The following is a 16,797-nucleotide window of genomic DNA, read 5'->3' as shown; positions in this document are numbered from 1 at the left end:
GCTAATTTTTGGTTTTCTTCCACTACAGGCTTCAAAGGAAGTCATCTTGTCAAGTGCCTTAGTGAGACACCTATTGAGAAGATATATTGTTGTGTTTATAGCTTCTGCCCAAAACTGGTATGATAGATTTTTCTAACGCAGCATTGGCTTTGCCATTTCCACACAATTTTGCTTTTCCTTTCAACAACATCATCTTGCTCCGGCGTATATCTTATTGTCAATTTCCCTTGAATTCCTATTTCATTGTAGAACCTTATAAAATCAGTTGACATGAACTCTCTAGCTCTATCACTTCGGAGACACTTCACTTTGTAGCTACATTGCAATTCTGTCATTGCTTTGAAATTCTTGAAGCACTGAAAGACATTTGACTTGTGTCTCACGAAATAGACACATGTCATTCTTGGGTAGTTGTTGGAGCGAGATTTCCTATGAGAAGAAATACCTCCATAGATATGTTGATTGCAATCCTCACGTTCGCCGAATCCTTCTTTGAGGTGTCCCAAAATAATCTTCCTCTTCCGTGGCTTGCCCAGGTGGGGTACCTGCGAAAGATACTCCGACGCTCAAGTCAGTCGATCAATTTCTCTTCTCTGGATTCTCTCAGGTTATCCTCACGTACCTTATTCTTTGGCTCCTCTCCCTATTTATAGGATTGCATGCTTGATGATTAAGCACCACGACCAGTCCTCCTTCCTCATTTCCTTAGTGGTCATCTGTTATATGACCACATGCTTTAGGAACAAGTGCCACGACCTATCGCTCTCTCCCACTTCTTCTCCATAGTGGGATAGTTATCTAGGCATGTTCCCTTGCGTCTATATATTTCTTGTGGGCTTTTTACCTTTCACACCATTTTCTCCTTGGATAATTGGTATTGCCCGTGAGTCAAAATCAGATTTTATCCTCCCAGTGCCCTATTTTTCCCTTTTTTACTCATGTGAAAGAGGGGAAAACTGAGTTTTTCAATCTCATGGGGCCTTGAAACTACACTCGTTAAGCTAAGCTAAATTTGAAGCACTTTTTACTGAGGCCAAATTTGTGGAATTTGCTTTTTCTAAGAATAAACTTAATGAAGGTAAATTTATTGAAGTCCTTGCTTTGTTATGAGGGTTGACATCTTCCCACGAGGATTTTCGAACGAGGATTTACGAAAGTGGACTGACAAGTGGATTTAGGGACGAGGTGATTTACGAACGAAGACTGACAAGTGGATTTAGGGCCTTCAAGTGTCATTTGTTGTTGAAAGTGGTAAATGTGTTCGACGAGATCAGTCGCGCCTTCCAATAGCCTAAACTTTGGTTGGGTGAACTTGGCAGGTTTTTTAGCTTTCAGGATGTCTTCTATGAACGGCGATTTGCGAATCCCTCTTGCAGCTTCTAAGGCAAGCTTCGCCGGGGTCTGTGGCTTGTATCCCTTCACAATTTTCTCAATTTGTTCTCACAAATCTACATCTTTTACCTTTTTCGATCTTTTTCCCCTGTGATCCCCTTTCGCCCTGATTTTTCGTCACTTCAACACGGTTACTGGATGGCACGCTACAAGAGCTACCTTCCTTATCTTCCTCTTTTGCACGCTGTATCTTCGTGCCGGTTACATCTTCTACTGCGTTTCTCGCTTCAGTCTTCTTCAATGCCTCCTTTGCTGTCTTTTTTGTTTCACGTAATTCCCTTGTTAGCCTTCTAAATTGTTCCATGGCGAGACTGGGTTCACTACCTTGGGATTGAGACCTTGCATATACCGATCGAGTCCCTGCATCTTCGGAATGATTCAGAACTTCTTGTGCGGATCCAATTATGTTTGTAGCTCGATTTTGTTTCGTTTCCACAAACGGCGCCAACTGTTGGAGCGAGATTTCCTACGAGAAGAAATACCTCCATAGATATGTTAATCACAATCCTCACGTTCGCCGAATCCTTCTTTGAGGTGTCCTAAAATAATCTTCCTCTTTCGTGGCTTGCCCTGGCGAGGTACCTGTGAAAGATACTCGGATGCTCAAGTTAGTAGATTAATTTCACTTCTCTGGATTCTCTCAGGTTATCCTCACGTACATTGTTCTTTGGCTCCTCTCCCTATTTATAGGATTGCATGCTTAAGGATCAAGCACCACGACCAGTCCTTCTTCCCTACTTCTTTAATGGTCATCCGTTATATGACTGCATGTTTTGGGAACAAGTGCCACGACCTGTCGCCCTTTCCCACTTTTTCTCCATAGTGGGGTAGTTATCTAGGCACGTTCCCTTGTGTCCGTATATTTCTTGTGGGCTTTTTACCTTTCACAACACTTTCTCCTTGGATGATTGGTATTGCTCGTGAGTCGAAGCCAGATTTTATCCTCCCACAATAGTCATCTTTACATCAAGAAATATTTATTTTCATAATTTGATTCAATTTGCATTGGTCCACAAATGTCTGTGTGAACCAATTTTAGAGGGAACTTAGCTCTCCATGTGGATTCAGTTGGGAATGTATTTCTGTGTTGCTTGCCAAGCATGCACCCTTCACATACACCCTTTTCATTTCTCCAATTGTGGTAATCCATGAACTATTTCTTGCTTTTGAAGCAATCTGAGACTCATATCATTTAAGTGACCTTTGTGCCAAGTTTAAAAGCAATGTGTCATACTAGCTCTCAATACCGTTTGAATTACAGGCATCATTTTTAGAGGAAAGCATATATTTCCACTCATTTTTACTCTAACCACAATATTATCTAAAAAACACCCATAAAAGCATTCACTACATTTCCTCCAAACAACAAATAGTAGCCATGCTTTATCATTTGACCAACACTGAGTAGATTTTCTTTTAATCTAGGAACAAGCATCATTTCTTGAATGTGTTTTTTTTTGTGAAGTTTGGTTTCAATCAGTAGAGTGCCTCTTCTAGCAACTTTTACAATATCTCTAATTCCCATTTTCACATTGGAAGTGAGATTTCTCTTCACATTGATCAACAAACTTCATCTTTTGTCATATGGTTGCTACACCCAATGTCAATGTACCAGTAGATGTTCACTTTTATCTCAGTCACAACATTGCAGACATAGAAAAGTGTTCCAGTATCCTCAAGTTGATTGGCATAGTTCAACTTCTGTATGCCTTTTTTTCCAATTGCAATCTCTAGGCATATGGCCAAACTTCCCACAATTTATGCATTTGGGTTTTCATTCAAACCAACATTTTCCATAATGCAAACTTGGTTTTGTCTTGAGTAGCAGTTTGCTTGTAAACAAAGTTAGACTTATTATCCCACTTCTTTCCCTTGTTCTACCAGTTCTTCTGAATTGTTTGATTTCTAGAAGGCCCACTAGATTTGAGATGCTTGTAAGTTACATTTAGTCTAGAATGTATTTTCAATGGAGTTCTTAGCATGCCCATCAAACTTTTGTTCAAACCCTATCAAAGAAACTACAAACTTGCAATTTTACAGTTCTAACTTGTTTGTCTCCTTTGAATTCTTATTGCAAAATATCCCAAGAGCCCTTCAAGGTGTTTTCATTGGAAATTCTAGGTAAGATCTAGTCTGAAACCACGTGCATAGAGAATTAACAGAATATGATGATTCATTGATTCTTCACACGAAGTGTATGATGATGATTCATTGATTCTTCACACGAAGTGTATGAGTAAATGTTAACTTTAAAAAGTGAGAGCATTCTCTATCTTACATCAACAGCAAACAAATCCAACCATCCAAATAAATCACCCTATGAGATTCTTACACATGGCATGAGCTATATAACTCACTAAAACAAAATCTAAGTGATGCACATGGACTATGTTCCAATGACTCACATTGCATCATCTAGACTTTAATTAAAAACAAACTTCAACTCCAAATGATCTACAAGTAGGTTTATATGTTGCTTTTTGAACGTCATTTTTGTATCCCATATTCTTTTGGGATCCATTAGTTTCATGGTTTTCAAGCATTTGTAAGTTTTGCAACCATAAGATCACAAAAAAACTATTCATATTTGTTGACATATATATATATATATATATATATATGTGGTTAAGTCAAGCGTGGTTTTGAGATGTTGTCATTTACCTCAAAGTATACTAGTCTTCTTCCAATCTTGTGGTAATTTTCCTTACCATTGATCCTAAAGGTTTCAAGTTCAAAGGCTAGTATAGTAGAAAATGAATGAATTTTGGTTCACCCAAAATGTTGACCAAGGTGGTTAGAATGATCGGAAAACCCTCAAAGTGAGATCAGAGCTATATAGGTATTCCATATTGGACTTCTACAGGTCATGGTAGTCCGGCACGACTCCATTAGCTTGAAGCCAATTAAAGAATATTACTTGTCTCCCAAGTAAGGAAGTCTAATTCAAGTCAAATTAGGATTACTTAGAGATTAAGCAATGTAATCATAATCCTAAGAGGATTGAATATCTTATCTTAACTTCCTTCTTATATAGTCTATTGCCTGACTTGGGATTGCTCTATCTCAAGATTTCTACAAATACCCTAATTTATCTCTGTGTGTCTTTAATCATCCAAAAAGTCAATTATGATCCAATACTATTTACCAAGGAATTGTCTCATATTCTCTCATACACGTTGTTCGTATATGCATAGACATGGAGAAGCATTTTCTACACGTATTGTCATAGGTTAGTCGTCAAGGATGGTTCATAATGTTGCACACATCACCACTCCTCCTCTAAAACTATACTAGTGATTTTATTCTTTAATCTTAGAGATACGTAGGCAGTTTAATCTGAATTCACAACTAAATCCAAAGTTCCATTTCATAATTATATTAAATTAAAATATCGCTCAAATTAACGTAAACAAATCCATATTGTAAATTTTTTAGAATAAAAGGTCAAAGGTATCCTTAACCATTTGCTGGCACAGAAACAAGATCCCCGCCGACACACGATGCCAATGCCGCGTGCCATACAGCCATATAAAATTTAGATACATTCCCACTCACTTCCTACTCTCTCTCTCTCTCTCCAGCCAAAAGCAAAACAATTTTGTTTTCCGAAAGAAAAAGAATCCGCAGATCTAAGATCCAAAGCCATTACCGCTGATCAAATCCCCAGTGTGCTGCTCTCGTTCGTCGATCTGAATCTGAGGTAACTCCAAAATCCAATTCAATTTCTCCACCATTTTGCAAAATTCGACTTTCTGTTTGTTTCGCGGGAAAATGTGAGAATAACCTAAACGAATTGGAACTCGAGATTCGATTCACGTTCATAATAGTGGACATGGATCTAATCTACAATGTTTAATTAATGTTGTCTTTGTGCAGTAATTTTCGGATTCGTTTCCTTCTAAAGAAGCAGCATTCATGTCGAGGAGGGCGGTGGGAACCACGCGCCGCAATGGGAGCTTTCCGTTTTCGGGAGCCTTCAATTCTAAATCGAAGTCGTCGCCTTTGTTATCCATTGGCCTTGTAGTCGTGGTAACTTTTTTTTTTTTTTTTCCGATTCGATTTTTCTATTTCCTTGTATGCCAATTCATTGTAATTAAGTTTCTGTTCAGTGGGTAGCTCCTACATTGTTCAGAAAATCATGTTTAAATTATGATGAAGAATGCGAATGATTACGATTTTCGCTGGTAACTTTTTTTTTTTTTTTTCCGATTCGATTTTTCTATTTCCTTGTATGCCAATTCATTGTAATTAAGTTTCTGTTCAGTGGGTAGCTCCTACATTGTTCAGAAAATCATGTTTAAATTATGATGAAGAATGCGAATGATTACGATTTTCGCGTTGTAATTGTGTTTTTTTGTTGGGTTTTGGTTGAATTTTCAGGGAGCCATTCTTCTTATCGGCTATATTTACAAGGGATCAGGTTTGTGTTATATTGAATGTATTAAGTTATTAACTACCCCATTTACATTTAATGATGTGAATTTGTTAATTTTGATCTGCTAGCTATGCAATCATTATATAGAGGTCGTTGATTCTTGGAATTTAATTGCTTTCTATTTTTAAGATTTTGATACTTACACATGAATGCGCTGATTGAAATGTTTGTTCTTAAAATTCAGGTGTCCACGGGGGTGCCAACATAGTTAGTAGGATTGAAGGTGAGTTTGGGGCCTTTTCTGCTGGTCTTTTCACTTTGTGTTGTACATGTTATCACTTCTGACTTTGGACTTTATTCGTTGGCGTGAAGTGCGCTTCTTTTCTTTGATGATTTTTGTATTTTTTACAAGTGTTTAGCAATTACCTCTCACACACTTGTAATAATAGCATTTTGCCATCTGCTTCTATAATCAGGTGACTTCTCATGCACGCTAGAAGTTCAGAGAGCAATACCTTTCCTAAAGAAAGCGTATAGTGGCAGCATGCACAAAGTTTTGCATATTGGCCCGGATACTTGTTCAGTTGTATCTGCATTGTTGAAAGATGAGGAAACAGAAGCATGGGGTGTGGAACCATATGAGATAGAGGATGCTGATAGGACTTGCAGGAGTCTTGTGCACAAAGGCATTGTGCGGGTGGCCGATATAAAGTTCCCTTTACCCTATAAAGCAAAGTCTTTTTCTCTTGTGATTGTGTCAGATGCTTTAGATTACCTTTCTCCGAAATATCTGAACAGGACTCTTCCAGAATTGGCAAGGGTGTCTTCTGATGGTCTTGTTATTTTTGCAGGTACTTACCTTTATAGTTCCTTTTGCATGTTCTGTGTTAACGTTATAAAATCTTCATATAGTTTGGTAGTAGGAATTTGTGTTCATAACTGATTAGATTTTCATGTAATAAATTTGTCAAAAGATTCACATTCATTTGGTCCCCTCTAGTATTCCCTGTTTGGTTGGTGCTATGACTCACAACGAATTTAGAGATTTTTAGCAGTTGTACTCTTGGAGACACATGAACATCCCCGGTCAACATATTAACTTTTCTACATCCCTTGTCTTTAGATTCTAGTAAAGATACTGGATCAGAAATACATTGACACCAAAGTGTTTCTGACCATAATGATTTACTGTTGACTCAATGTTCTTTAACTTTTTTATTTTTTATATTCCCGTAGATACTAATAAACATTTGTTGATCTTTTACTTTTGGTAATAATAATTTCTAATTTCATTGCCATTTACTTTCATGTTTAGGTTTCCCTGGACAACAGAAAGCAAAGGTTTCTGAGCTATCCAAATTCGGACGTCCAGTAAGTGATCATATGCTGCCTGTATAATGTCACCATGCTTACTTTATAACTGTTGGACTACTACTCTATAGGATGTTGTCACTCACCGTTTGTATTGGATGTTCATTACTCGTTATGCTTATTATTTGCTTGAGTTTAAAATTTTACGCATGATCCTATCCAAGCGCATGGTTATTTTTTGGTAAATGAAGCGGATAGATGAAGCAGTGACCTGATCCTTCTTTCTAACTTGAAATAATTAAAGGAGATGTTGGAGAGAGAGCATTCATGATCACTTTGGTTTTTGAGTTATTGCAACGATCTTTAATAATTGTTCCACGTACATAAGTTCTGTTCTGTTTTGGGTTGTTTAGTCGTGACATTTTATTGCCCGATTGACCTTATGACCAATATATCTTTGTTTTTCTTTTAGGCCAAAATGCGGAGCTCCTCTTGGTGGATACGCTATTTTGTCCAGACCAGTTTAGAAGAAAACGAAGCTGCCACCAAGAAGTTCGAGCAGGCCACATCAAAGGAATCTTACCAGCCAAGCTGCCAATTGTTTCACCTTAACTCATACCACTAATACGTATCAGAGCATCATTTATTCAGAAGTTTTGGTATGCAACATTGGCTGATAAAGGGAAATTTTGTTTTAGCTGTCGTATAAAAACAACCCCTCTACTGGGTTAATTTTCGTTTTTGGGTTTTTTTTTTATTTTTTTTTTTAAGACACGTCGTTAAGGACATCAACTTTTGTTGTGAAGGATATAGTTGTCGCTATTGATTGACATAGTTGATTGAATACATAGGGTGATTTGGATTCGGCCTCCAACTAATCTGTATTCCGTTTGATATAAAATGATTGTATCCGGGAATTTGATTTCCGTACTAGCAATTTCGTTAGTCTGGCTTGAATACTGGTCCGTTGTATAGCTGTATAAGAATGTAACTGTAATGACAAATACAATGTGGTGGTAGCGAAAAATTAAAGTAATTCCAGTACAAGTAGAAGTAACCACAATTGTTGCTACATTTAACCCGAAAAAGGGGATACGGAATCCCTTCCAAAAAGACCTTGACTCTGAATGTAACTTTCTATCTCGTAAAAATCTGGCCCAAGAATCATCCTCTATTGATACGCTAAGTCGCTTTGTAAGAAAATTCAATGACATCGTGTTTGGAGAAGCCGGAACTTCCATCTTCTGGAGCAAGAGAACTGGTGTTCACACATTGTCACCAATAATCCCCACAAGAGCAATGTCCGTCCTTAAAGCAATGAAACCTGTGGGCATCTCTCACAGTGATTTCTCTCCCAGCAATGGCAGAGATAAACTTGATTGCATTGTGGCAGTCCCCACAAATCCTCAGGTTCTTCACCACAAGTAAAGGCTCTCCCTCTCTCGTCGAGAGCAACCCAAATGCAACCGCTAGCTTTTCACTGTGATGCCCTAACCTAATCTCCCTCTCTCCTTGCACCGATTCATCGTCCTTTACCAAGGTCCATCTTAAATCAGGCACATACCCCGCTTGCTTCATCTTCCTCGACATCTGCCCCAAGTATTCATGAATTTCTTTGATCATCGGGTGGGAAATTTCTTCAGCCACAAAAACATGTACCCTCTTATTCACCTCGATCCAACTACAACCTGGTTTCTTCTTCACTCCTCTGTCCCGCATATGCTTTCTAATTGTTGATACCTCTTCCCATTTGCCTGCTCTAGCAAACATATTAGACAGCACCACGTATGGAGCAGCATTTAGAGGTTCCAGCTGAAGAAGCTGATTGGATGCCTTTACTGCTAGTTCAATATTTCCATGTGTTCTACAGGCACCGAGTAATGTAGCCCAGCCAATGGAGCCAGGGCAGAATGGCATCGTCTCGATGAATCTCTCAGCTTCACCCAGTTTGCCTGCTCGACCTAAAAGATCAATCATGCATGAATAGTGCTCTGCTTCTGGTTCAATCCCAAACTTCTCCTTCATCATATAGAAATACTTCTGACCCTCTTCTACTTTTCCAGTGTGAGCACAAGCAGAAAGGACAGAGATAAAGGTTACTCGTGTAGGAACAATATCCATCTGAAGCATATGTTCAAAAAGCTGTAGTGATTCTATTCCAATCCCATGCTGTGCATAACCTGCAATCATTGAATTTAAAGAGACAGTGTTATGCTCTGGCATTCTATCAAATAACCTTCTTGCATCATGAAGATTTCCGCATTTCGAGTACATTGCAACAAGAGCATTATTCACCGAAATTTTATTTGAAGGGATTTCAGATTTGATTTCTAAGGCATGAATCTGCTTTCCCTGAGAGGGGGATGACAAATTAGAGCATGCACTAATCACACAGACGAAGCTGCAATCATCAGGGCTGTGACCAACACGTTGCATTTTCCGGAAACAATGAAGAGCGTCTTCAGAGAACTCATCATTTTGAGAATACCCAGAAATTATCGTGTTCCAAAGAACCAAATCTGGAAAAGGGATCTCTTGAAACACTTTCCCACATTCTGCCATGCCACCAGCACACTTTGAATACAAATCAATTAAGCCACTCCCAACATGGGAATTTTGGTGGAAACCAGTTTTGATCAACTTAGCATGAAACTGAAGTCCACCCAACAAGTCTTCCACACACGTAAATGCAGTCAAAACACTAGCCAATGTAAACATGTCGACATCGAACCCCCTCCTTACCATTTCCTGAAACAACCCCAGCGCTTTCAACCCTTGGCGGTGCTGGCCATATGCCACAATCATCGAATTCCAAGACACTTCATCTCTCACCTCTCCCATCACCAAGAACACCTGTTTCGCCTCCTCCAGAAACCCATTTTTACTATAGTAAGTTACAAGCGAATTGTTCACCGAAACATATGAATCAAAGCCACCCGACACCACCACACAATGCAATTGCCTAAGCAAACCGACATCATCACCACAACCCGTGATCACAGCAGAGAAGGTAAATCCATCCATGTCGAGGCCCATTCTTCTCATCCCAGCGAACAAGCTCAACGCCGGCTCAGTCTCCCCCCTATCGGCATAAGCAGAAATGAGAGTGTTATAAGAGACCAAGTCCGGCAGAGGAATTTTATCAAACAGGTGGTGTGCAATGTGGGTGTGCGACTCTTTCGCGTAAGCATTAATGATAGCGTTGAAGGAGAAGACATTGGGGTCCTGGGTGTGGTCGAAGGCGCTGCGAGCGGCGGAGAGACGGCCGCATTTGGAGTAAAGGAGGATGAAGTGGTTGGAAAGGTATGTGGAAGGAGGAAGGAGGGACTTGACGTAGAGTGCGTGGAGGGCTTTGCCTGTAAAGAGGTCTCTGTCGGCAATGCATGTTTTCAGAAGGTGGCGAAAGCTTTGCAAATTACAAGAGAATTGGTTCATCTAACATGTCAATTCCAAAAGCGTAGAGTTAGGACAATTGTATTCAGTTCCATGCAACAACTCATGCTACTTTCAAAATATTCATAAAATGAATCGACTTGCAAGGAAACGACCAAAGCGATTACATTAGCACACCTTGTCTTGGAGACTTTAGGCCATCTCCAACTTGATCGACTATAGGGTCACAAGCTAAATGATAGTCTTTTTTGACACAAAACTCATATTCGATGGAGGTTTAAGCCAAAAAACCTTAGGACTCACCGGGCCAAAATCTAACCATATAGCCAGCAGGTTGGCTATCCTTAGTCAGCCCATTCAGTTGGGCCCAGTTGGATTTTTTATTTATTTTTAAGTTGAAATTTAAAAAAAAATTAAAAATTCTAATTTTTTCCTGTAAATACTAAGACATTCATACACCATTTTTCACATCATTTTCACCATTCCATACAATCTTATCTCATTTTATTCAATTCTTCAAATTCTATTCACCTTAGAAACTCTTTTCATACACACCCCTATCTTACCTCTTACAATAATCTTTCCTTTAATTTTTTCAATAATTTTCAAGTGGCACTCAAAATATGTCTGGAAACCTTATTTTAATATAGTAGTTTAATTCAATTAACCAATAAAACCAAAGAACAAACTTAAAATAATAAATTATTGAGGAAACTAAAAAATAGCCTCATTTGGTTGGAGATGGTATATAAATATGGCCTGACACTGTTTTGTTACAAAATAATGTCTTGCAGAGCTATAATCTAGACGAGGGCTAAACATAGCCCATTCGGTTGGATATGGCCTTAAAGATGAGAGAATGAGAAGAGTTCCTTCTTCGGGTTGTAATCATTTGAAAAGAAGTTGTCACATACAAGTGTAAGTTCTTTAATAGTCCAGACTACTTGGTAATCCGGTTTTATATCCATTCGATTGAATAATATTTTGTCAATTTAATCATGACCATTCATTTTTTGTACAATTGAGTAGTCTGGATTATTGAAGAAAAACTGCACATACTAGTCCTAACCGTTTGTTATTCAGATATACAAAAATATGTAGTGAGATGGGTAGACATCTAATTAAATCTGTTGGTAGGGTTGCAACTACATTGTAACCCACTCTTTAATTAAATCATGAGAATTGATTGCAGATACACAATCCTTTAAGAGGAGGGATCTCTATTTAGGGATCAGTCGTGGGACTCACTTCACATCGAATTTCAACTATCTAAACCGTCTATTTTGTATGTCTCGATTCATAGATCATGCATGCAAAAATTCAATTCAATCCGAAATCATTTGCCTATTTACCCGTCATGATAAATTTCAATGTTTCTTGAAACATAATATTCGTCAATTTCTTTAAACTCAATTAGATGCCTTAAATATTCCCGATTTGACTAATATTTTGTAAGGATAACCTATGAGGTTCAACTTCAAAAATAGACTGTTACAATTAGTGAAGTTTGATATAGTGTGAGATCCACAACTAGGGGGCATCCTTTCATGGATTTGGGTGGTCTCAAGACCACCCAAAAGTTCGAAGAAGGGCCTGTGAGGACCTCGGAGGACTACACAATGGTCTGGGCAAGTGGTGGAAGAGAGAAAACCACCATGGTTGTGCATATGTATTGTGCAAAAACTTTGAACCAAGAAAAAATATCTAATTTCAAACAAAGAGGAACACATGGAAGACCACCAATGACTCTACTGTTCTTGGACCTTGGCTGTAACAAGAAAAAAACTTTCTCTCTTCATTTCACACATGACTAGGGATGGGCAACAGTTATGGCTGGTGGGTAACCGCAGTTATTTACCCATAACTGTTTAAATTCTTACCTGCATAACCGTTTACCCATTGGGTAATTGCCTAAAGGTTATATCTATACCCATAACCGCGTATCCATTTAACCGTTTTTAACCCCTTTACCCCTTTTCACCCATTTACTCTTTTTTTACCTGTCTACAATTTTTTAACAACTTGAAAATTAAAAAAGAAAAATTTGTCATAATTTTCTTTCTCTAACAATTAAACACCGTTATAGGTACATTTAGCATGCATTTTTGTATTCTAATCTTTACCAATAATTGAAATAATAGTTTGCAGAAGATATTTTGTACTGTTATCAATAAAGGTAATTTATAGTAACACAATTGATTCCAGCAAATTTTTGGCACTGTGGTTAAGCCCTGTGCATCATAAAAAAGAAGATATCATGAATTGACCAAAGCACTACCATCTGTACGTAATTACCACAGAAACTTTAGAATATAAACAAAAAACGAATACACGGGGCTGTATAGAAAATATGGAGCCTTACTTACAAAGACACAAATATATGCCATATTTCACACAACTCCACACCTTTTAAAACATTACAAAGAGGGACAAAAAACCCAGTAACAGAAAACCAAGCCCAACCCAGAAAGAAACGGACCGACTAAAATTACGGTATATGCCACTCGACTATAACCGTTAATAAACGGTCACGTTAAGCACTACATGATAAAAATCATAAAAACTAACCAGTTCCTTCTCCTTTTCCCTTATTCAATACTAGCGTTCCTCTTCTCTAAGCCTATCATTTCAAATTTTCAACACTTTCAAGCTGGATTTTCAGCAAGTGATTCACAAAGTTCAGCCAGATTTTTAGAAAGATCAGTGTTTCAAATGTTTTTCTACTACTCAAAATCGTCATTTTGCATGATTATAATTCAAACTCTGTCACAAACGAATGCATTATCAAAGTTTTGGATGCATTATCAAGTGTTTTTGCACTTGTTTTTGCAAAAGAAAGCTGTAAAAAATGCATGCATTATCGAATTGATTTTACAAAAAATTCAGTGTTCCAGTTCGTGAAAAAACAATTTCAGTGTTTTAGATGTTTCAGTCTGGCTTTTTTAGTTTATATGTATACTGATTCTTAAACATCTGAAAAAGAAAATGAAAATGCGTCTAAATTTTGTGAGTAAAAACATTAACTGTCTAGCTTCGATGCTGCACTTTGAACTGATGCTGCATTTGGTACTGATGCTGCACTTTGTAAATTAATTTTGGTTCTACTTTTTGTTTGTAAATTGATTCTTAAACATCTGAAAAAGAAAATGAATATGAGTAGACCCGGCAGTTTCTGACACGACACGAAAATAACAGGTTTCGGGTCAACACGATAACTTATCGGGTCATTATCGGATGACCCGTTAATAACGGGTATACACGCGAGTAACATGTGGGTAACCTATTTCGACCCGTTAAGAAAAAAAATTATTTTGATAATTTTAAAGTTTAATTACTAAAAGATTTATTATCAAATACAATAGTCATATTAATATATACAATATATTCTATATTAAATATATAGTTTTGTATTATTATTCTATATAAGTTTAAAAAAAAAAAAAAAGTTTTTGTCATTATTTATTTTTATTATGAGAGTTCCTTATTATCATTACTAGGATAAGGGAGCTCTCCTTCCTTGAAGGAGGAAATTCCATAGGTTGTCAAGCAAAGGGTTATGACTCTCTCTCTCTCTCTAAGACATGCTGCTTCTTTGTTCTCACACTTGAATATAAAACCATGCGCATGCTGCATGCATATGGATATGGCGATCTCTACCATTTTTGCTACGATTCAAAACCTATTTTCTAATGTCTTCCCAAAAAAAAAAAAAAACCCTATTTTCTAATCTGCCACTTAGTATTAGTAGTACAATCTAATAGTATTTTTCTTTATTTATAAGTGAAAGGTGTTTAATTCTCGCTAAAGGCGAAGTTGAACCATATTATTATAGTTGGCTTAGTATGACTGTATGAGGCTTAGCCTCACCTCTCTATCCCTTACTATTGTTTGTTAAAAAAAAAAAAAAAAAAAAAAAAAAACCTATTTTCTAATTTAATTAAGTGCCAAAGAATATAAAAAGAAAAAAATTAAAAAAAGAAATAGGTATGTTTGAGTCTTGGGTCAAAGGATCTTTCTTTTGTTCATGTAATAACTTGTTGTGCTTTTAAAAAGATGACCACAAGACCAGCAGCAGTCAAGGAGTCAACCAACTCCACTAGCATCATAGGGCCAGTCTTGACAAACGGGCCTACCAGAAGGAAACCGTGGGCCAGGCCCACCTCAATACCCTTAAGAAGCCTAGAATAATAAATTTTACTTAACATGTTGTTGTCCAAAATTAAAATAAACTAAGAAGACATACATACAAGTATGAAAAATGTGAAAGAATATATAAACACTTGTGATTCATCATTATTCCTTTACGAGTAGATAATGGTTACACTTACATTATCATTTAGATTTTTAAAATCCTCCAAATCCTCATGAATAATGTTTTTTATTTGAGGGAAAAATTAACAAAATTAATAATAATTATTGTAGAAGTGTAAAAAATGTAAAAAAAAAACGTACAATCACTCATAATGACAAGCTTTACAACTTTCAAGAAGAGGTTAGCTTTGAAATCCAACACTATAATCCATAAACCTTAAATTTATATTTAACCGTCGATTGTCATTTACGTCTTATTCTTATTACTGAATTTCATTTTTAAAATTTTCTTTTTTGAAAACATGATCATTTGGTGGATGTAAGAAGATGAACGGTTCAGATCTTTAATATTATGTTTCGAAATTTACGGTTAACTAAAATATGAGTCGATGTCATATAGTCTGCAAAAACTTTATAAACATCAAGCAATATTTTCACTAACCGTAAAACTCTAAACATAATATCAACGATCCAAACCGTTCATCTTCTGTCATCCTCTAATAGATCATGTTTTCAAAAAAGAAAATTTGAAAAAACAAAATTTGATGAGAAAAATGAAGCGTAAATATTTTGATCTATAATTTATATGATTATAGTGGCGAATTTCGAAGTTAAGCTCTTCACGAAAGTGGTAAAGCTTGTTATTACGAGCGTTTATATATTTTTCTATATTTTTTATACTTCTACATTAATTAAAAAACTATTAAAGATTTTACTTAAATAACAGCTGTAAGATAAATGAGAGTAAATCTGTACTGTTGGATTCTATTTCACTTATATTATTAGAAATTTTTTGGACAAAAAACCCCTTATATTTTCCATTATTTCCATCTGACTTTGACTGGTCAGTGACTCAATGGTCACTGACTTACTGATCTGATCAAATCAAAACAAAAGCCATTAGTAGTCTTCAAAAACAAAAAAAAAAAACAAAAGTCACTAACAACACTAAGCCAGCCCACTGAGCCTAGGCTGCCCAGCCCTAAATAGTAAATTCTAATCCCTTTCTCTCTCCCCTCCCGTAACCCTTTCTGTGTCTCCCGAGTCTTGACCCGCCGCGGCGCCGTCTGTTCTTCCTAGCCCCTCTCTCCCGTTGTCTGTTCTTCCAAAAAGCTTTAATTCGACAGCCACGATCTTCTCGTCCTCCATTCGTACGGCTACTTCCTCTTTATTTCTCTACGTAAGTATTTCTTCCTCTTTATTCCTCCATTCATGGAAATGAAAAAAAATGTAACTGAATTGAAAGCAGTGGCTGCTTTGGAGAGTACTATTTTGGATCATTGTTGTGACCCTAACGAAAATGAGGGATAGAAATTAAATCTTGGAAAATTGTTTTTAAGTGTCCGGGTTAATTATGAATTAATTATAATTTATTAGGAAGAGGAATTCTGGCAAAACTTCAACCCCAGTTTTATTGCTTTTTAATTTGTATGCCTACTAAATGCTTAGCCAATTCTACATATTCCAATTTCTTTCAGATTAATCTCCCTCATCGTAATATATTTTTATTTTATTTTTATACATTTTGTTTGAATTTTTTTGTCTTTCATTGCTTCTTTTTAATTTGGATTCAAGAAATAAGGTATGTCATGTGTGTATGACCATTTTGACTCAGAGAAAAGAATAAGCTCAATTTATCGATTTAATAACTTTCGAACATTACCTTTAAGCCTTGACACTGCCAAAGGAGCAGCTGCACAGAACATTATCTTGTCTAATGCTGAATGCGTTATTGCTTAGTAATATCCATTGTTATTGTTAGTAATATAATATCCTACATGTTTGAAAAGCTATTAATTAATTTATACCCATTTTGTTTCAGAAGCAATGAATGCTAAAGATTCAGATTCAGTAAATGATGAGGAGTCTGTGGAGATTATAATGAGAACAAAAAAAGATCTTGGAAGCGAAAGTATAGACAATACAAATATAAGTTTTGCAAAGAAAAAGGCTAGAACAATCAATATAGGTAAGCGAAAACTTCGATTTCCTGTTTGGAACACTTTTACTAAATT

General features: G+C 36.6%; 2 protein-coding genes across 2 annotated transcripts; one reads left to right on the top strand and one right to left on the bottom strand.

Moving 5' to 3' along the window:
• The first annotated feature begins 4,861 nt into the window (after window positions 1–4,861).
• LOC137748581 (putative pectin methylesterase CGR2) lies at window positions 4,862–8,050 on the top strand. Its single transcript, XM_068488750.2, has 7 exons — window positions 4,862–5,092; window positions 5,269–5,421; window positions 5,773–5,812; window positions 6,012–6,050; window positions 6,244–6,618; window positions 7,083–7,138; window positions 7,551–8,050. Exons 2-7 carry the CDS (start codon window positions 5,308–5,310, stop codon window positions 7,701–7,703), a joined length of 777 nt encoding a protein of 258 aa, XP_068344851.2. The 5' UTR covers window positions 4,862–5,092; window positions 5,269–5,307; the 3' UTR covers window positions 7,704–8,050.
• Window positions 8,051–8,095: 45 nt separating this feature from the next.
• Window positions 8,096–10,765, bottom strand: LOC137748580 (Pentatricopeptide repeat (PPR) superfamily protein). Its single transcript, XM_068488749.2, has 2 exons — window positions 10,649–10,765; window positions 8,096–10,513 (listed from the first exon to the last, which is right to left on the bottom strand). Exon 2 carries the CDS (start codon window positions 10,511–10,513, stop codon window positions 8,354–8,356), a length of 2,160 nt encoding a protein of 719 aa, XP_068344850.2. The 5' UTR covers window positions 10,649–10,765; the 3' UTR covers window positions 8,096–8,353.
• Window positions 10,766–16,797: the final 6,032 nt, after the last annotated feature.

Source organism: Pyrus communis, chromosome 2 (genome assembly GCF_041283825.1).
Source record: "Pyrus communis isolate YQ-2024b chromosome 2, ASM4128382v1, whole genome shotgun sequence".
NCBI classification, from domain to species: Eukaryota; Viridiplantae; Streptophyta; class Magnoliopsida; order Rosales; family Rosaceae; genus Pyrus; species Pyrus communis.
Note: the sequence above shows the minus strand (reverse complement) of the source record. Positions and strands in the feature narration are given on the sequence as shown.